The sequence below is a fragment of the Carassius auratus genome, chromosome 43, assembly GCF_003368295.1.
Source record: "Carassius auratus strain Wakin chromosome 43, ASM336829v1, whole genome shotgun sequence".
In the NCBI taxonomy this organism is placed as follows: Eukaryota; Metazoa; Chordata; class Actinopteri; order Cypriniformes; family Cyprinidae; genus Carassius; species Carassius auratus.
Window position 1 is genome coordinate 20,549,446 of NC_039285.1, and position 21,332 is coordinate 20,570,777.

General features: G+C 36.9%; 3 protein-coding genes across 7 annotated transcripts in view; 2 read left to right on the plus strand and 1 right to left on the minus strand.

The window, feature by feature from the left end:
* Window positions 1–2,759, plus strand: part of LOC113061865 (dmX-like protein 2) — a 67,067-nt gene extending 64,308 nt beyond the window's left edge. For all 5 annotated transcript variants that reach the window (XM_026231340.1, XM_026231344.1, XM_026231341.1 and 2 more), the window contains one exon: window positions 1,164–2,759. In XM_026231340.1, coding sequence (XP_026087125.1) covers window positions 1,164–1,373 — 210 coding nt within the window. In that variant the 3' untranslated portion in view covers window positions 1,374–2,759. The remainder of the gene's footprint in view (window positions 1–1,163) is intronic.
* An 18-nt stretch (window positions 2,760–2,777) lies between these two features.
* LOC113061866 (gliomedin-like) lies at window positions 2,778–10,180 on the minus strand. The gene is made up of 10 exons (XM_026231346.1): window positions 9,524–10,180; window positions 8,791–8,842; window positions 8,661–8,687; window positions 7,521–7,619; window positions 6,540–6,650; window positions 6,274–6,402; window positions 5,328–5,393; window positions 5,122–5,247; window positions 4,762–4,912; window positions 2,778–4,288 (listed from the first exon to the last, which is right to left on the minus strand). The coding sequence occupies exons 1-10, from the start codon at window positions 9,971–9,973 to the stop codon at window positions 3,823–3,825; spliced, it is 1,677 nt and encodes a 558-aa protein (XP_026087131.1). The 5' UTR covers window positions 9,974–10,180; the 3' UTR covers window positions 2,778–3,822.
* LOC113061867 (ovarian aromatase-like) lies at window positions 7,552–19,645 on the plus strand. Its single transcript, XM_026231347.1, has 11 exons — window positions 7,552–7,634; window positions 14,666–14,835; window positions 14,975–15,172; window positions 15,554–15,704; window positions 16,772–16,926; window positions 17,026–17,202; window positions 17,417–17,534; window positions 17,749–17,860; window positions 17,942–18,104; window positions 18,422–18,663; window positions 19,087–19,645. The coding sequence occupies exons 3-11, from the start codon at window positions 14,998–15,000 to the stop codon at window positions 19,318–19,320; spliced, it is 1,527 nt and encodes a 508-aa protein (XP_026087132.1). The 5' UTR covers window positions 7,552–7,634; window positions 14,666–14,835; window positions 14,975–14,997; the 3' UTR covers window positions 19,321–19,645.
* The last annotated feature ends 1,687 nt before the right edge of the window (window positions 19,646–21,332 follow it).

The following is a 21,332-nucleotide window of genomic DNA, read 5'->3' on the forward strand; positions in this document are numbered from 1 at the left end:
ATAGTGTTCATACCTAAACTAAAACAATTCAGTGTTTGATTTTAAGGAAATTTCTTTTTACTTATATACGATGAACAATTTTGTGTTGGATCACCTCTTGCTCCAGTATAAAATGCAATTTATTTAAAAAAATGCATTCAATATTTTACTGTATTAGGAAATAATGGAAGTCTGCTAGCTTTTGGAACTGACACAAGCCAGTTCACTACTTCTAACCTGTCACTAACCTAACAGCATTCAATAATCTCAAATGGGTAAAAATTTGTCAGTCAATCAACCTGGCTAATATATTTATCTATAACAAATTTATAGTGATGCACCGAAATTTCGACAATCAAAAATATTTTGCCAAAAATATTTAGAATGTGCTTAAGGCTTAACAGTGGTGATATTTAATTAGCGCTTCTCCAATGGCATGTTTTTACTGTGTTAGTGTCTGTTCTGAGTTATACACAAGGTGAATAAGCTATTAGATGTTTGATATTTCAGTAACACATTATTATTTCATTAGAAACTTTGTATAAAAACTATGTTGAATGTATGTTGCAATATACAATGTATAATCAATTCAGTGTGTTTAATAAAATACATTATATTGATTAAAGCTGCAGTCTGTAACTTTTGACGCTCTAGCGGTTAATAAACAGAACTGCTTGAGTCTTGCGGAAGAACATTGTAGCCAGAGCTGCTTCTCTCTGTTTATGTCTATGAAGAATCACAAAGGTACTGGGTTACTCCGCCGCGGTATCCCCGAAGCAATCTAAAATAGTCAGAATATAAACACTTATTATCGGTGCACCCTAGTGATTCAGGACAAGTTAAAAACACGGTTTGGAAAATGGATTCATGGTGTACTCGCTTAATATATAAATTTTTCTACATTTTGAACACAAACAAAGTTACGGACCGGACCTCTGATTGGTTGTTTCTTACCGGGAGCGATGGATTTCTGCAAAAGGCAATAGGACCACTGGGAGGAGCCAGAGGAGCTTGATTTTTTTCACAGATTATCTGTCTCATATTCTACTGTCAGGACATAATGACAGGTTTAACAAATATGTAAAAAATATATTTTCACAAAAGTTATCAACTGCAGCTTTAATTGATTTCTATAACTTTATTTTCTGGATTCGTTTTTAAATTACATTCCTGTTCTGGTTCAGGTCTGGAAGTTGGCAGGACACGGTCTCATGCACTCCTTCAGCACCGAGCACGCTAAACAGTCCATATTCCGAAACATCGGCGCCGGCGTGATGAAAATCGAAACCTGCCCAGGCAACCGGATCTTCACCTGCGGAGCCGACGGGACCCTGAAAATGAGGGTCCTTCCCGACCGCTACAACATTCCGCCCAGTATATTCCAGATCCTCTAACACCGGAGCGCCCATAGAACACGAACGCTTTCATCGGCACCTCCACATTTCCTTAGCTGTGAATTGTAAACAGGTAACAAATATCTCGCGCTGCAGAATATCTTTACCACTCCGCCCCACAAAAGGCGTTGGAAAACACGCATGAGTTCCCTCAATTCTAACGATCGACTACTGTCATTTCTGGACACAAATCCAGATAACATGTTGGTAGGAAAGCGGTGTGCATGAGCTGTTCGAGTCATCACACTCCATTCCCAGATTATTGGTCATGCTCTGTAAAAGTGCTCAAAGCTCCATTTTTAAGTGTGTGTGGGTGTGTGTGTCTTCATTTTGTGCCCATTTTAGCATCTTAATACCAGCACTGTGCTTCTGATATCAGTGTAAGTCCAGTTGTTGGATTATGTTTTGACTGTACGTTTTCTCCTTGGCTGCTAATGTATGTGCAGAGTGTAAAAATGGCAGAGTACCCTGGCGGCCCGGCGGTTGCGCCGTGGCCCCAGAGACACACCCCCCCCACCCCAACACACACACGCTGCTGACATGCTTGTTTCCGTAGCAGCCAAACAGCTAAACATTACTTGCAAGCCGATGATGCTTGCTCCTGGAAATGACGTTTTTGACCTTTTCATCTCTCAAGCCCAGAAATTCTCACTTTGAAAAGAAAACGGTTTGTTTTTGCACAAAATATTTGTTCGTTTGCTCGTTTTAGTTTAGTTGGTTCTTTTACAAATTATTGTATTTATATTTAATTTTAGGAACGCAATGTACATTGTAGATTTCTGGGACAAAGTGCAACACTGCATAGGTTTGTGTTTTATTTAATTATATATTTATTTTTCCATGTTTTCATGTTTGATCCATTCTAAATATTTGCACTCAGATCTGGGGAAACAATAACACGTGACTACATTACAAGTGATGAAAGCTCTAATAGAAGAAACTGTTATTTACTAATGAATGTCTGGCTGTGTGTGGCCAATTAGTAAAAAGTGGAAATAGTTTTAAATGAATAAATATATATATATAAAAATATAAATATAAAAATTATTTATGACAATAGCTTGTACAAACACAGTAGCGCTTTTAGTTTATTTTTTGATGTTATCATAACTGCTGGAATAGTTGTATATTTGGTTTGATGTATGTGGTATTTATTAAAATCATATTTGTGTTTCTGTCTGATTTGCTGGGCGCCATGTCAACTGTACGTATTTTAAATGTTCAACCGATGGTCTGATGTGTATTTACTGAACAGCCTGATCTGTCTGCGTGTGTGAAAATGCAAACCCCAAAAACACTGGATGATATATCTGAAGGAACAGGTAGTTCTGTCATGGTCAAAGTTTTACCTTTGTAAGTTGAATAAATTCTTTTTATTTGAATTAAGTCATTTCACTCCACATCTTTATATTAAAATGTTTCAGGGTTTATTTCAGGATTTCCAAGCATTTGTAGCTACATAAACATGCGTGCAATATAAATTAAACAACACTTGGCCAATATATTTTGTGTTTTTTACATACTATCAGTCTAACACAATATCTATAACATGAAGTCAACAAAACTTAAAGGGATAGTTCTCCCAAAAATGAAAACTTCGGTTTGTGCAGTATTTATATTGTTTTTTACCTCTGATTCACCGCAATGTCCGAACTGTCCTGATCACATTCTCAACAGCCAGCCTGTGACACTTTGTTGTCGTCTTCTTGCTTTACGGCGGATCACTCACTTGATTAGTGCATTACTACCACCCATCTCTCAAGTGGACCATTGACACTCTAGCTACAATCTCAAATAGGAGGATCAATGGTCTATTTGAGAGATAGGTGGCGGTAATGCAAGTATGCAATCTGCTGTAAAGCAAGAAGAAGAAAAAGAAAAAGACATCTGAAGAAGAAGACGCAAGCGTGCTCAGGACAGTTCGAAATTGGATCAATCGGTCAATCAGAGGTAGAAAAAAAACCACAATATAAATACTGTTCAGTTTCTTTCACAGACCGATCTTTTTGTGTCTTTACACATCATTGTATCATCACGAGCCGCAGGATTTAATTTGGTTTTGTTTGTGTATATTTTTTGACTCTCAAAGCCGTGATTACCATTCACTTCCATTATATGACTGACAGACTGCAACGGTTTGGGTTAAAAATCTTTCTTTGTGTTCAATTAAAGAAACAAAGTCACCTACATCTCGGATGCCCTGTGGGTAAGCAGATAAACATCAAAAATTAACATTTTTGGGTGAACTATCCCTTTAAGGGTGGCACAAGTGTCCAAATATTGTATGCAAATATCACTTGATATACAATTTAGTTCTTGATCTATGGTCCACTCAAAAAATATATATAATATATGGGTGGCAACTTAAGCACAGGTTATTTGCTTATAAATATGCATGAACATGACAAAACACAACACAAAGTATTGCACTTATTTCACTGATATTTGATTATTCATCTGAGTGGAACTGTACTTGGTATGACTTGACATAGCTGCTGTCCCATATGTAGAGGTGTTTGTCTCTGGGATTGTATGAGATCATGGACAGAACCCCTCCAGGTGCCCTCAGATCTAAACTGACACTAACAGGCTTCTCTTTCAGGAGGTCAAAGGCGTACGTCACTTTTGTGTCTTTAGTATCCGTGACATAGAGGATCCCGCAGGCGATAAATGCATTACCTACCTTGGTCCTGGGATAGGTGGCATTTATGTATGTGTTGACGGAGAAAGTTTTCTCATCCAATCGTGCCACCATTATGTTGTCGTCAGTGTTGGAGGCAAATATGATCCACATACCGTTCTCATCCACTGCCAATTTGAAATAGGTCTTTGAGTTCTCAAGGAGGTAGGACTTATTATGATAGAAAGCATTTTCAATGGTAATCATGTGTAAGATCTTCGTCTGGAGGTCAAACCTGGGAATATTGGAGAATTGACAACATGTTTTACAAGAACATTAAGTATTCTTACAGATAAACTTATGAAAGAACTTTCATTCTTCCTCTGGAACACAAAAGGAGACGTTTTGTTCAAAGTGTTTATTTTTAATGGGGATTGGTGCATCTTGACGTGCCATGTGTGAATTGAATTGTTAATTAGATTTGAGAACTAGGGCAGAGGGGAAGATTCCTTATGAATGACTGTAAGCCATTGTGTGTCAAAGTATTAAATAGTTTAAATTCTATTAATTCTATTTTAATACTAAGTAAATTTTATTTATTTATTAAAATGAAAATTAGTTCCTTCACTTTATTAAGTGGCACTCCTAGTCCTCCATATGTTTGGAGTGATGTGATGACAGAATTTTCAATTCAATAAAATGTTCAATAACATTTCTTTTAATCTTGATATTATCAAGGAGATCTGCCCATGCTATCATCAGACGTACTTGGCAATATTGGAAGTTCCAGCGATGTGGTAGAATATGGAGCCGTTATGTACAGCGTGACCGCAACCTTGGAAAAATTTTCGGACATCAATGGATTCATTGCTGCTGTTCTGGAATGCCGCAATACTGTTGTACTCCTTTATGATACGTCCTGATAAATTAATGAACATGAGATAATCTTAAAATCTTAAAAGCTATGTTCCAGATTCAATACAAGGTGCTCTATGTTAGCATTTAGTGCACGGTGTCAAATACTAAAGATAAGACATTTTGATTACAGTTCATACTTTCAAATGAAAGGAGAGTTTAAATGCAGGGTTTATATGCTGTATTGATGAGTATTTGTTCTCTCTTCAGTACCTGAGAAATGTTCTGCTACCCAGATCTTCTCATTATCATGAGCAGCGGTGTCCATCATCCACGCTCCAAATGTGCTGCTCATTTTCATCAGATGTCTTGGGTTCTGAACTGATTTTATGACACAGTCTGCCAAACACAATCACTTTGTCAGAGGTAAAGTGTAATAAAGGCTGTAGTTCAGTGTAATATTTTGCTCTAGTTTGTACCATTTATCTTCCATGATACCATTTTCTGGGTGATGGTGTCATCATTTGGGACTGATTTAGGGTGACCTAAAGATAAACAATGAGATTACATATATGTTATGATGTGTCTTATGGGGACATTTTCACTATACCCAATTTAGTTTTGCCCCGAAATCAAAAGAGAGAGAAAGAAAAACGTATAGAGTATAAAGAACATTAGAAATGTAATTACTGAAAATTATGTTAAAATTTAAACATTTTGTAAATTGTGACAAAAAATATGTAAGTTAATGTTACTAATGCAACGTGTCTGCACATTAAATGTTTTATAATTCTTATTATTATCAATTGTAATTATCATTCCAGTAATACACACACACACACGCAGATCGTTAATGCGCATCTCGTCAGTAAAGCTGTTTTTTTAATCAGCGGTTAATTCCATCAGGTGCGTGATTTCACATAGAGCAGCTGTTACTACACAGAGCCGTTGTTAACTGAGAAGATGTGCAAATAAACGCTGAAAATGAAGTGGATTTGCGCATATTCTCTATTAACAACGGCTCTGTTTAGTAACAGCTGCTCTATGTGAAATCACGCACCTGATGGAATTAACTGCTGATTAGAGAACAGGCTTTACTGACGAGATGCGCATAACGATCGGCCAATCGTGATCGGAGCACCCCTACTATATATATATATATATAAATTGGTAAAAATAATAATAATAATAAAAAATAAAACCAAACTGTAATACAATAATTATCCATTTTCATAATTTCTTAAATTATTTGAAGAAACAAATAGTTTTGTTTTATGATTATGGGGTAATTTTGAAACATATTTTTATATATATATATATATATATATATATATATATATATATATATATATATATATATATATATATATATATATTATATATATATATTTAAATGTTTTAAGAATGTATCATTTTAGCCATTACCCACAGACTCCTTCCCCCTTTGGAGATGTGCTCTGTGGCTCCTGTGTCTTGGTGGCCCCTGAGGTCCGGGGGGCCCTGGAAGGCCAGGTGGACCAGGGAGGCCAGGGGGTCCAACTGGACCAGGTGGACCTGCGAATTAAAGCAGAAGAAATATGACCCTTTAACTTTTGACTATATTCCAACATCCACATATACCTTATTGCTTAAAAATGGCCTATTCACTTTTTTTTCCTTCTTTCCCCAATAGAAACAGAACTCGTTTTTACCCTCTACTATGACATCATTTGAAGGTTCACCCTGTTCTCCAGGGGGTCCTGGGGGTCCAGCATACCCTTGCTCTCCTCTCTCACCAGGCTCACCCTTCTCACCCGGAGGACCTGCACACAGGTACAAAGAAGCAAAAAATCATTCCTTCACAGCTCAATGCAGCACAGTTCTCAAATAATTCAGAGCCAGTTATTGTAGTCATGAAATAAATGTTACAATTATATTTCATTTTAGTAACATTACAGAGGTTTAGGTTTAGGTCTTGTAATTTTCCACTGTCTTTTATTGCTAATAAAAATTTAATATTATTACTACAGTAGGTACATGTAATTTGTAACTACGTCTTTAACTAAAGTGTTACCAACATGACATAAATATATAGATGCGTTTTCTGAAATAGAGTGAGTGTGGTTGGTTGCTAGGCGATGTTCTTAGTGGTTGCCAGGGTGTTCTGGGTGTTTGTTGATTCTTAACGCTTCTAACATTGTAACCTAGCCAGGTAAACACTGTTTATTGACAGTTCATGCATCAGAATGTAGTCATCTGCTTATGGAGCAAAAAGTATGGAATCATCATGAAACTTATTCTAATGTTGTCTGGTAATTTCTCCACCAGAGTACAAAGAATTTCATTCAGTTTCTTAATAAATGATTTGCTGAATGACACTTCTAGAATGTCTGTGGGCTCTTGTGCTTTCAGAACAGAGCGGTCAGTCAGCTGTAATCATGAGTTCTGCTTTATTCAGTGGGAGATCTCTGAGTCTCTCTCAATCCTGCTGTGTGACCCAAGCAGGATAAAATTCCCCTCTCCTCTTCCTTAGAGGATGATAAAAGCCATAGAAAGCAGCCAAATATTTGAGAAGAGGTTTGAAAGGAGGATATTTTCTTTCAGAAGATGTTTTTGACTATATTCATTCATGTGCATGATGGATAGATTTTCCAAGTCTTTTTTTTTTTTTTTTTGCATATACAGTAGCTGACCTCTTTTTCCCCGTTTTCCTTGTGCTCCAGGCTCTCCTGGCAACCCTGGAATTCCGTCTGTTCCATTATACCCCGGCATTCCGTCCACACCCGGCAAGCCTGGAATTCCATAAAGTAAGATTATTTGAGTAACACGTTATTTGGAATTCTACACTGAAAATCGGTGTATTAATTAATTTAAATCAGAAATTGCTAGCAAATTTCACAATTAAGTAAAAAGAAATGTAAAATTCTGATACTGGTATTTGAAACAAATAATGCCTATAATAAAAGACACTTTTTATTACATTATGACACTCTTCCAATTTTCATTACCACAATGCAAAGAATATACATATATATATATGGCCATTTGTGGCATCCAGTGTGGACATAATTACTGATTATAATGACTTATACTGTGTTTTTATGTGTTGTGTTGCATTGTGACGCGTAAACACAAAATCATGTTTGCATTTGTGGTCAGAGAAATGACAAGCGCTACTCTACACTGCTCAAAACTTGTGTTTGAATCATCAGTGGGAAATCTTTTACATATGTAAACGTACTTAAAGACTGTGAGTCAGAACAGCCGGCATTGTAATCTACTCTCCCAGGATCAGGAAATAGTCCTCCATAAAATATGTTGCACGCATCTAAATATTTGGTTTGAACTGCTCTGGAACAGTGTTGTAAAATACAACTTAACCACTGATTTCTAGTTGTGTCCTCTTTTGGAAGGCCAAAGTAGTTTGCTTCCACAACGAAACAGTGTCTCCACGACATGGCACTGGCAGCAAAAGGTTACAATAATGAGCCTTTTTCTTCCAAAATCGTGACGTAGAAATCTGGGGTGTGTTTAAACGAGGAGTGGACAAGGTTTAACTTGTGTAAAGAATATCTCTTTGGGTTTGAGACTTTAGTCTTTGCAACTTTACAGTTCTTTTTAATGCACCAAAAGCTTGTATCACTCCGAAGAGAAAGAAAAACTTGAAATCGCATCATATGACCCCTTTAAAGTTGAAAGATTTATACATCATGATCATTTTTTTTTTTTTTTACTGCTTTTCATTTATGCAAAATGCTTTTGTAATCCTTCCATCCATCCATCTTTTTCCTTGTGGTAGAATATGAACAACATTAGAATAATTCATTTCCTACCTGGAATTCCTGACGGTCCTGGTGGCCCTGTGAAAGTCGAAATCAAATAAAACTGTGAACTTGGAGATAATCGATTCTGGAGATAAAAAGAAATGTTAATAAAAATGAGCCAGTAGATCCTAATACTCACCAGTCAGACAGACTCCTTTAGTACTGTTGCAAATATCCAGAAGAATTTTAACCTGAAACACATATTTGTACTCAAGTTGAAAAACGTTCTATTCTAGTCTTCAATTATGTAACAAAGGAGCAACAAACTGGGGGAAAAAAGGAGCTAAAAGCATTTACTTTGCATTTATGAATAGAAGAATTATCTACAAATAACAGCATTTACTTTTTTTTTTCTCATTACACTCTTCAAAAGAAGGGCATTAAGATGTTGATCTGAAGGAATTTTCCATATTCATCTTTTCACTGATGTTTTACTCATATTTTGAATTGTGCATTGCATTCTGTTGTATTAGAGTTAGACATTTCTGTAAACTTCTAATATAATATTGAGTTTACAGACATTTCTATGGACATCTATAACAGACTTTTCAAAGGATTTTCTTTTTTAAATGTAAAACATTGTATATGCTATGTAAGAAAAAAATCTAGCTATTAGAAAATTCAGACAAAAAACAATTCAACTAGTTAAAGTTGTGAAAGAAAGAACCTTACAGAAAAAGAAAGCTTAATATTGGTATATATAGGATTATACAGCTATCAGGTTATCTATTTTATCTTTTTTTTCTTCTCAAAAATAGAGAAAGCAGTAAACTACATTGGATACTTTTCACTTTTATCCCCAGTTAGCATTGGAAAATTGAAATTAATTGTGTAATCTGCACAAATCAATCATGTCATTATGAGTTCCTTACTGGCACCATGGAGTATGTCATCATTGTCATCATTCCATCCTGCTCTTCTGTTTTGTGCTGGTAAACCGGGCCATGCGTCTGTGGATTCTGATACTGGAAATCTCCCAAGACTTCCTCTCCCACACTCCCCTCTTGCTCCTCAAAGGGTCGTGTCCCTCGATGCTGCCGGCTGCGTTTCTTTCTGGAGTACTGGTACTCAGCCTCATCTTCGTTCACCTGTGTCATGAACTCCACCACGGAGCTCTTAGAAATCTCCACCATCTGCCTCTCCACCTCAGTCAGATGAGCCCACAGCTCTCTCTGCTGAACCAGGAGCAGAACCAGGCCGGCACAGTTTATTACTGTCAGTACGCACACGCTGTACAAGATCCAACGCACCTGCCTGGACAACCGGCCACCACACTGCCTAAAGCCTCCGGTTCTTCTCAACTCAGCAAGTGGATCCAGCATTCTGACTTCAATTCAGATTTTCAAAAAACCATGAAACACAACTCAACACTTTCAAAAGTAAAGCTGAATAATAAAAGTCTGGAATATTCCCCCCAAAAAGGACAGTCTCTGGATGCAAGAAAACAATCGAAGTCCTTGTTTCGAGTTGAGACTGTGTGTGACTGAGGGCTGCTCGGCTTTGTGCCGTCCTGATGCGCTGGAGAAGAACCCCCCACTTGTGCAGTCACCTGATTTATATGCAGTAGAGTCCATTCTTCAGCGTGACCGTGGGCTGACCAGCATAATCCACATCGACACCAACAGCCAATGATGTGGTAGAAAACTAGACACGCTGAGAGCCACTGCGAGATTTCAGTAAACACTTTCATAAAACAGTTCTATTAAGACTGTCTCCAAACATCTCCAGATATATAGTGTTTTTATGTATTTTTAAATTAGACAATTAAAAACTGTATGTCTTGGCAAAGGTAGTGTAACTTTTAACACCAAAAATGTACACTAAACATTGCAATGGAAAAAATCTGTATAACCATATCTGAGAATAATACAGACAAAACAAAACTGAAAAAAAAAGAAAGTTATTCAGCTCCAAGGTGATTTCACCAACATGTCAGAGTGAGTAAATGTCAGCAGCTAAAGGAGCCTAGACCCTTGAGGGAACTCAGGATGCTTGTGAAGTTAAAGGCCTGACATACAATTCTTACAGTGCCCATATCACGCAACATGACCCAATTCTGTAGTTTTAATTTGGTTTTGATCTGATATCAGTTAGCACCTCGCTTTCATTGAGATAGTCTTATATAATGAATGTGGAATACATCTGCACTTGCTATAATTGGAAATGGCAGGCAATGCCAGTACTGGTTATGCAATAATAATGTAAATATAAAAGTAATAATAATGGTGCACAGCCAGATTGTTTGTGTATTAAAATTAATATGAATTCCCTCTGATAAATGCTAGTACAGTGCTGAATGAAACCATGAGGTCTGTTGTATTTTGTGGTCCTTTGCCCTGCAGCTGTAGGTCATTGCCAAATAAAACATACAAGCTGAGCTACAAGCTCCTTGGTTGGGTTTGTGTGATCACGCAAGCGAGGAACAAGGTATTAGGATAGAGTGTATACCGAGTATGTGCTTATGCTGGGAGTTCAGTTCAGTCAGTTTTTTTTCTGTCATTTCTTTAAAGGGACAATAAGTAACTTTTTAGGTATTTTATTATCTAAAATCAATATTTTTATTCATAAATATGCCCTCAATGGTGTACAAATACCTATGCCAATGTTTAAACTAATCCTTGTAAATGAAGAATTTATTATCTTTATATACATGGGACGGGTAGGTTGACGGAGGCTTCCATGTAGTTCCGCCATCTTGCAAAACTATAATAGCAGAGAGGGACAAAAAGTACTAAGCCAACGCGTTTCCACAGCGCGTTTTCGGTCAGAGCCAGAAACGCAGGTGCAGAGCAGTGAGAGGCGCTTGAAACTGCACCGGCAAGTTTAAAAGTCTGGATTGCATTCTTATTATGGACCATACATATGCCGCGCCACAGGAGAAGAAGAATTAGTTGGGTACAACTTCACTGACAAACAAGGCACTATTTGTCAGAAGTCTTATTTGACTGATAACTGTCCATTAAATTAAATCAAATATTTAGTATAAGCATTGGAAGTAATACATATGTTACATAATAAGACCCAATTAAATCCAATCAGCTGTTCAGTTTAAATGAAAGCCGCATCAGGATACTCTATGTGCAAATACAAAATAACATTTTAGCTTGCATAAAAATCAACAATGCAACATAATCAGTTAATTTTATTGGGAGAAACTGTATTATAACCTCAATGCTTTTAAAGGATGTGCAAACATACAAAGATTAAAATGTATTTATATTTTGATAGAATGTAATATATAGATTACACTGCATGTTAGCTTGCTTACTGTGCCCAAGAGCATATTTATTTAAGACTATATCTCTTGCTAACAAGAAACTATGCTTCTAACCACAGGTTGAGAGCTGTAGTTCTTACCACGTAACTATGGTTTCGGGAAACACAGAATCGTTGAACTATTGAACTACATATTGCAAAAAAATAAAAAAATAAATAAAAAGTACAATATTTCTGAAAATGAAAACCTTTTTTTTCACTGGCTGGTGCATACGGGGTTATAAAAATCTGACAGGGAATTAAATTCTGATTACCAGACTGCTACAGTGTGCATTTCTGAGGAGTAACTCAAGTTTATGTGGTTCGTGTAATTTAATCTTTAAAAAGGACTTTTAAGACATCTAGAAATACAGTGGATTGCATATTCTTGAGCACAGCTGTATATTACTGAGTAATATATATATATGTGTGTGTGTGATGTCTGTGAAATTATTAATACTTATTACTTCTGAAATTCTGATTAGAAAGTCTACATGTGAGAGTCAGAGAGTCTTCCTGTCTGAGTGGGTGGTTCTTGGCCATAATAAGCTACAAAATGCAACATGCCAGCAGTAGAGATGTCTGGCTTGAAAAACAAATTGACTTTAACCATAAAACTCAAAATTCACTCAAGGTCAACCAAGTTCACTGACTCTCCTGACAGATAATGAGGATCTAGATCATGAAAAGGTTATAAAGAAGTACACTATAACTGTAGGCTATAACATATTCAACATGACATGCAAATCTAGATTTGTGCCCTTAATGCAATCCATTGTGTTAGAAAAAGGAGATAAAATGATGTATATCATCTATATAGCAATGAAATGCAGTTTCCTAATAAATCTCCTAAAGAGTGCATGTGCAAGATAAATTTCAAAGGGCCTGAAACAGAGCCCTGTGGTACGCCGTATTTTAATGTATTTAGGATGGCTCTTTTGTGTTTTAATTATCTTTATTTATTTATTTTATGAGAAGCAAGAGTATACAAAACCACAACCAAATGTGTGATCATGTGAAATGAGGGGGGGGGGGTAGACAGATAGATAGATTCATGCTATTTATTCAAAAATTTTATGTTTATGCCCTCAGACCTCAAAGAGGTCAGTTGAGTAGACATTGGACTGTGTTCAGTAAAGGGAAGTGGTTTGGCTTCACTCCCTGTGCGTTGTCTCAAACATTGCTGTTATTATCTGTCACTTGGCACTCCTCATGAGAAACCGAACAAACGTCCACCCACAACAGCTGTATGGCTTACATTGCTTACATTGAGCTAAACACACAACCATCACAGAGATCAACACAAACCCTCCCCAAGATGCAAAGTGTTAGTGATGGGCTACCAAAGTAATTAAGTGGATGGACAACAAAAAAAGTCATAATCATGAAAAATGTAAATGTACTTATGGAATTTTGTAGCTAATATTTATCACAAAATGCAGTTTCCGAAAACACGATATAGGCACTATATTGGATGCTTTGTAAGAAAGCACCAGCAAGCAAGATAAATGTCAATTATCTATAAATTTATGTTTGACAGTGCCCACAATTCCCTTCCTTGTGGCTTCCTGCCCACAGTTTTGCTACAGGGGACAAACAACTTATTTGAAGAACTGCGAAATTCAAGGACCACAAAGACCTTATTGAAGTGACAACATATTTAAGTGATGTGGCTTTCAATGTGCAGAGGGACACTTTGTTCTCCAATGAATTAAAGATGACTTGTTTCATTCCGAGAAAGACATTCCAGCCCCGAATACGTAATGTGTGTTGTAGCTGCATGCTCAAAAGGTCGACTCCTTTATTACAGGCTCAAGTCTTTATTAAGACCACCCTGAGATTCTGACATACAAGAAATTTCTATGGAATTACATTTGGTTCTATAAAAATGAATGTAACTTTATAAAACTGAACGTAACTTTTTCAGAAACGATCAAAAATATGCCATTACAAAACAAGAAAAACACAATGAAAATGATTTTTTTTTTACTTTGAATCCGTTAAATGAATGATTCAGTGTACTTACAGTGGCTTGCTATTACCTACTGGCAATTTTAACTTAACATTAAAGTAATGCTTAATTTTCAAACATTTCATATTTCTATATTCAGATAATTAAAACATGAATGCTATTTTAATTGCAGTGTAAATGCATTCATGTCACCTCTGAGCTGCATGAAACAGTCTGTGTAAATATCTCCAAATGCCTCCTAAGATACAGATTCTATCCCATGTCTATAATTAGTTAATTTGATAGCCCTATAGTGTCTACTGTATACTAATTCTAAGTTATTGTTCTTAATTTAAGAATTGAAAATATGTCACAAATGCATGGAGAAGAAGATGAATGTGAATGTTCCAAAATTTTTAATCCAACACAGTGTAGCTTCAGCACAAACGTATCACGGGACCAGATGAATTAAACTGAAACAGAGAGAACTTCAGTACACAATGCAAATTAGATGATTAGTGCCAATGAAATGACAAATCAAATCAGTAACCATGACAACAAACACAGGCAGGGAAATATTGCAAACCTAAAACAAAGTCCAGACTGAATGACATTGACAACATAAAATATGACACATATTTTTAATTTTCTGTACACTTGTTTTATAAGTGTGTTAGTTTGTTTGCAAAATGATGATAATAATACTAAAAAAAATAGTAATGCTTCCCAACAAGCTGCATTGGTTATGGGTTTATGTCAATAACCCCTAGTATGCCTAAGTCTGAAAACCCTTCTTTTTTTTTAACAGGAGGGGATGTGGAATGACTCAAGGTCATGCCGCAGATGTCTCATATCTCCTAAAGTCTTTGATGTCTTGATGAAAAGATGATGCAGAGATGAGTTTGGCACAGCTGAAGGTTTGCGTGTCTTGACAATGTTTTGGAAACTGATGCTGAAGGACACGAGGACGCACGCAAGGTTACGCTGAGTTTTTATTTTGACTTTTGATTTATCCTGATCCAATCCCATGTAACCACTCACATATAAAAGAGTATGTCCGCAGCTCTGGTGCTTCAGACTTGAAGGAGCTGTAATACTCAATCCATTCTCATGGCAGGTGAACTTCTCCAGCCCTGCGGAATGAAGCAGGTGCATCTTGGTGAGGCTGTTCTGGAGCTTCTGATGCAAGGAGCCCATAACAGCAGTTACGGTGCTCAAGACAATGTGTGCGGAGCCATGGCCACACTACTGCTGCTGTTACTCTGCCTGCTGCTGGCCATCAGACACCATTGGACAGAGAAAGACCATGTGCCGGGTTGGTAGGGTTCATTTGAAAAATTGTCCTTTATTATTTAGCACAGCATTTACTTTATTAAATCCATTACAATTATTTTTTTTTCTTTTTTGAAGTGATGGTTATGGGAAAGAAGAGTTTTCAGTTGGTTACATCTCCTATCATGCAGTGTTTTGCCTTTTAAGCATGTTTTCATGACTATGCTATATATATTTTGGGTAGACAGTATAGTCACCCATTCTAATTAGATAATGAAATGTTCAGAGTAAAAGTGGAAGGCCCACACAACACATTAATTATTAATTCTTATGATGTCCTAACAACTCCAAGAAAATGTTGTTTAAAAAGCATTTCACATCCTCATTGCATTAATGCTTGTTTGCTGCAATATGTTTCATTCAGGTCCTTGTTTCTTGCTGGGTCTGGGTCCTCTTCTCTCTTACTGTCGGTTCATCTGGTCTGGGATCGGCACGGCCAGCAACTACTACAACAGCAAATACGGAGACATTGTGCGGGTTTGGATCAATGGTGAGGAAACTCTCATCTTGAGCAGGTAACTTCTCTCACACACAAACGCCACCCCCCAAGACATTACACTTTAGCATACGTTTAAAAGGAGTACCTAATACAGAAATGATATGCTTTAAAATAATTTACTTAGTGCAAACTGAATGTAATGTGTACAGGGCACGTAATTGCATGGTATTTACATTTTTTATATTCAATGCAATTGAGAGTGCATATTTGTATGTAATTTCATAATTATTTACTTTATCTATGTGAAATATGATTAAAATGTACTGTTGGAGCTTGAATGTCATATTCATTATTACACATTTATGATGATGTTTAAATTCAAGTTATTAAAAAAAAATATATATATATATATATATATATATATATATATATATATATATATATATATATATATATATATATATATATATACATACTTTAATATGCCTGTCATTATGTCCTGACAGTAGAATACGAGACAGATAATCTGTGAAAAAATCCAGCTCCTCTGGCTCCTCCCAGTGGTCCTATTGCCATTTGCAGAAACTCCATCGCTCCCGGTAAAAAACAACCAATCAGAGCTGCGGCCCGTAACTTTGTTTGTGTTCAAAATGTAGAAAAATGTATATAATAAGCAAGTACACCATGAATCCATTTTCCAAACCGTGTTTTTAGCTTGTCCTGAATCACTAGGGTGCACCGATAATAAGTGTTTATATTCAGACTCGGGGGTAGCGCGGCGGAGTAACCCAGTACCTTTGTGATTCTTCATAGACATAAACAGAGAGAAGTAGTTCCGGCTACGATGTTCTTCCGCAAGACGCAAGCAGTTCTGTTTATTAACCGCTAGAGCGTCAAAAGTTCCCTACCGCAGCTTTAAGTTACAATTTGGTGTATGTGTATTTCATTATTATTATCGTTATTGTTTTTATTATTATTATTATAATACTCTTTTAAGATTTGAAGTGTGCTACAATTGCACATTCAAAATAATTAAGCTAATTTTGAATGCAATTAAGTGACAGAATTTGCCAGCACCATATCACAGAATGTTCCAGGATAAATGAACTCAGATGTGGCATTCTAATGCTGTGTGTATCGAAGGTCAACTGCTGTGTATCATGTGTTGAGGAAATCTCTGTACACCTCACGCTTTGGGAGCAAACTGGGTCTGCAGTGTATCGGAATGCATGAACAGGGCATTATATTCAACTCAAATGTGGCACTCTGGAAGAAAGTCCGCTCCTTTTACGCTAAAGGTATGCAACCTTTTAATAATATGCAAGTTATGCTGTACTGAAGGAGAACAAGCTGATTCAGACTGCATGGCCATGTGTGTGTGTGTGTGTGTGTGACAGCTTTAACAGGTCCAGGACTTCAGAGAACATTGGAGATTTGCATCACTTCCACAAACACACACCTGGATAATTTGTCACACCTGATGGATGCCCGGGGACAGGTGGACATCCTCAACTTACTGCGGTGCATTGTAGTGGACATTTCCAACAGACTGTTTCTAGGAGTCCCTCTCAATGGTCAGTCTTGAGAAACACTTAGACTATCATAAACTAAAAGTATACAGGCACTTAAATCACATTTAATAATCAGTTATGGAATACAAATGATCTTATAAATGTTATGCAATAAATCTTACCAACTATAAACAACTGATCAGTATCATATTTTTAATATGCTACTGTATGTTTATTGGCCTTATGTATTCTTAAATAATGTGCTGCTGTGTTGTAGAGCATGATCTGCTTCAGAAGATTCATAAATATTTTGACACCTGGCAGACGGTACTAATCAAACCTGATGTGTACTTCAGACTGGCCTGGTGGTTGCACGGGAAGCACAAGAGAGACGCGTGAGTTCACGAGATGTCATATTGGAGATACCGTGAGGAAATACCATGGTATATGAATGTGATAACATCTGACATACACAAATGCAGAATCCAGAGAGCTTTAAAACCCTCTTTTATGGCTGAATTGTAAAGTGTTTTTCTGTTGTGAACATTTGTAAAGGCTTTGAAAATGTTTTCATGGTCTACTGTATTTGTGTGTGTGTGTGTGTTTCAGTCAGGAGTTGCAGGATGCTATTGCAGCTCTGATCGAACAGAAGAGAGTTCAGCTGACACGTGCAGAAAAATTCGACCAGCTCGACTTCACAGCAGAGCTGATATTTGCTCAGGTGAATGTGGCATGCCAGAATGTTACACACACTTCTGAAACATGTATGAGAATGACTCCCCTTATGTGTTTGTGTGTTTAGAGCCACGGGGAGCTGAGCACTGAGAACGTCAGGCAGTGTGTGTTGGAGATGATAATCGCAGCTCCAGACACTCTCTCTATCAGTCTGTTCTTCATGTTGCTGTTGCTCAAACAGAATCCAGACGTCGAATTAAAGATCCTGCAGGAAATGAACGCTGTCCTAGGTACGAGCAGACACAAAATGCAGTTATCTTGTTTTAAAGGGAATTATTTCCTCATCCTTATATAATTCCAAACCCGTATTCTGGAAATGTTCTGTAGGATACAAGAAAAATGTAGAAGATTCTATTCATAACTCTTTTCCATTCATTGAAAGACTCCAAAAGAAAACTGTTCATGATGTTCTATAACAGGCTGTAATGACACGAAAGTCATTAAATACTGACAGAATTTTTTGTTTTGGATGAATGATTCCGTTTTGATTGTGTTGTCAGTGTATGTTTCATTCACGTGATTGTCTGGTTCTATGAATATCCTGTAGCGGGTCGGAGCCTGCAGCACTCACATCTGTCCGGGTTCCACATTCTGGAGAGTTTTATCAACGAGTCGCTCCGGTTCCATCCGGTCGTGGACTTCACCATGCGCCGGGCGCTGGATGATGATGTCATCGAAGGCTACAAAGTGAAAAGAGGGACAAACATCATCCTGAACGTGGGTCGGATGCACAGATCGGAATTCTTCCCCAAGCCGAATGAGTTCAGTCTAGACAACTTCCAGAAAAACGTGAGTCCTCATTATGAAATTTGTTTCTTGTCTTGTATTTCTGTCACTGTAAGTGCCATTACAAACATTTACCATAGTGTATATATATATATATATATATATATATATATATATACACACACACACATACACTCACATAAATTAATAAGAAAGATTCTGGGATTGTTTTAGAATGATCCCATTTTTTTTTTTTTTTTTTTTTTTAATAAATAAGTTTTTTAAAGATTTTTTTATATATATTTGATCTAATCATCTAATGTTTAGTATTCAGTGCCCTTACAAACATTTACAAACAAACATCACTTCCCCCCCAAAAAAAGATTCAGAATTATTATATATTTTTTTATAATAATAATAGTAATAAAGTAAATATTTCATAAATCAACATAGTATGTTTTAACCTTTCTCTGTCTCTCTTTCAAGGTGCCGAGTCGTTTCTTCCAGCCGTTCGGATCCGGCCCGCGGTCGTGTGTGGGGAAGCACATGGCTATGGTGATGATGAAGTCCATTCTTGTGACGCTGCTGTCCCGTTTCTCTGTGTGTCCTGTGAAGGGCTGTACTGTAGACAGCATCCCCCAAACGAACGACCTGTCACAGCAGCCGGTGGAGGAGCCCTCGAGTCTCAGCGTGCAGCTCATCCTCAGAAACGCTCTCTGATTCACCTCCACCTGCTGCTCTGTCACTGTTAACGTATTTATCTACTGCTTTTAGTAGTCAGAGATATTTGTGTTTATATTTCGGTGTGAAATTACATTTATGCGTTTAGCAGACGCTAAAGCGACTTACAGTGCATTCAGGCTATCAATTTTTACCTATCATGTGTTCCCGGGGAATCGAACCCCCAACCTAGCGCTTGATATCGCAACGCTCTACCAATTGAGCTACAGGAACACTATGCAATGGCTGATATATGATGAATGTGGCTTTCTATGAATTACTGGTGTCTTCTACTGTTAATAAATGTCAATAAACGTATTCTCAAATGGTGTAACTAACTGATTATTTTCTCTTTTTTTATGTGTAGTTTTACAGTAACAAATATACACAAAAACACATACCCAGACACACACATAAACATGAATATACCGTATAAGTGTAAAACACACACACACAAATTATAAAGTAGAGAAAAAGAAAATGCATGTTAACATTTTTTTTTTTTTTTTAAGTAATTTGTAATAAGAAAATATCATATAGGCCTAGGCTAGGTGGCCTAAACGATATTAGAATAATATTGTATGTGATTTACTCATTAATTGTTTAATGGTTCATACTGTAATTGTTTTACTGTTTTAATCGTTTTTGTTTTTCTAATAACAACAATAATAAACAACCACAATAATAATAATCAGGGGTGTAAGGTGTAGTAGCTATTTCATGTAATACAATATAAGTACCATTTATGTGTGTATAGATACATTGTAAAATTGTAAACAATAAATACAAATAATAACAGACACAGGTCACACTGAAGCAGACAGACTGCACTGCTAGAACACAACAGTCCTTGTGTTGCCTTAATAGGAAAGGGGGTTGATCAGTTGTCAAATGTGTAGTGCATGTGTTTGATTATGATAAAGCACTTGCAGTATGTCTGCATTACGTGTGTGTCGTCATACAGTAAGTTTCACCAGCAGAGGGCGCTGTTACTCCATGTTAGGACAGTGTGAACACTGTATGTGAATAAATCATCTGAACTAAACGACGGTTTTAATTTAAATGATTGAGAATTCCGAGCTGTCAAGTTTTAAATGAGTTCAGTGAATTCAAAACTAGTTGGACTCAACAGATGTTCAGCAGACCCCATTTGTACAGCTCCGTTGTGTAGCTGGCAGGCAGCATAAGGGTCTCAGGGTCCATTAGTTTTCAAGGGCCATTTCTTCCACATGGGGCCCGTAAAGCTGTCAGCCAACATGTAGAGACCATGAACACACACATACACACACACACACACACACACACACACACCACTTAATAGGTCATGAGCAGATGAAAACAGTCAAGATTAACTTACTTGGCATGCATATTAAATGATTTCTAAATTACATTTGCATTGGTTGTTTTGATGTATTATTATCATATTCAGGCCGTCTAAAGCAGAGCTTTCAGACAGACCGGATCCATGTTGCTTATTGTTTTCTGTGAGAATCAGTGGCCAACCCTTAGATGAAGACGGAAAGGAATATGACGCATGTCTCGTTATTGCCGTGGTAACCTGCACAGCTGTGTTAGTGGCGACCAGATGACACTGTAGACAAATACACATTGTTACACTAAAAAAAAAAACACACACCTGCTTGATCCAGAGATCTCCATGTCAATGCTCTCTAAACAGGAAACAGGAAAACATTTATCAGCAAATACAAGGAGATATTCATGCCTTCAGAGCACAACAGAAGAAGAGCTATGGATGGAGGTAATAGAGAAAGTTCTGTCTAACCTATTCTTGCTCATTTGTGATGTACTGTGGCCACTTCCATAACAATTCTCTAATTATTAACAGGAATAAATAAGTGCAGCATCTGTTAAATGAACAGTCCTCCCCCCAAAAATGTAAATACATCAGACCATCACATTCTTTCTTCAGTGGAACAGTAAAGGAAAGACCGTGCAAAATGTTCACGCTGCTCTTTTCCATACAATGAAAGCGAACGTGGCCATGATTTTAA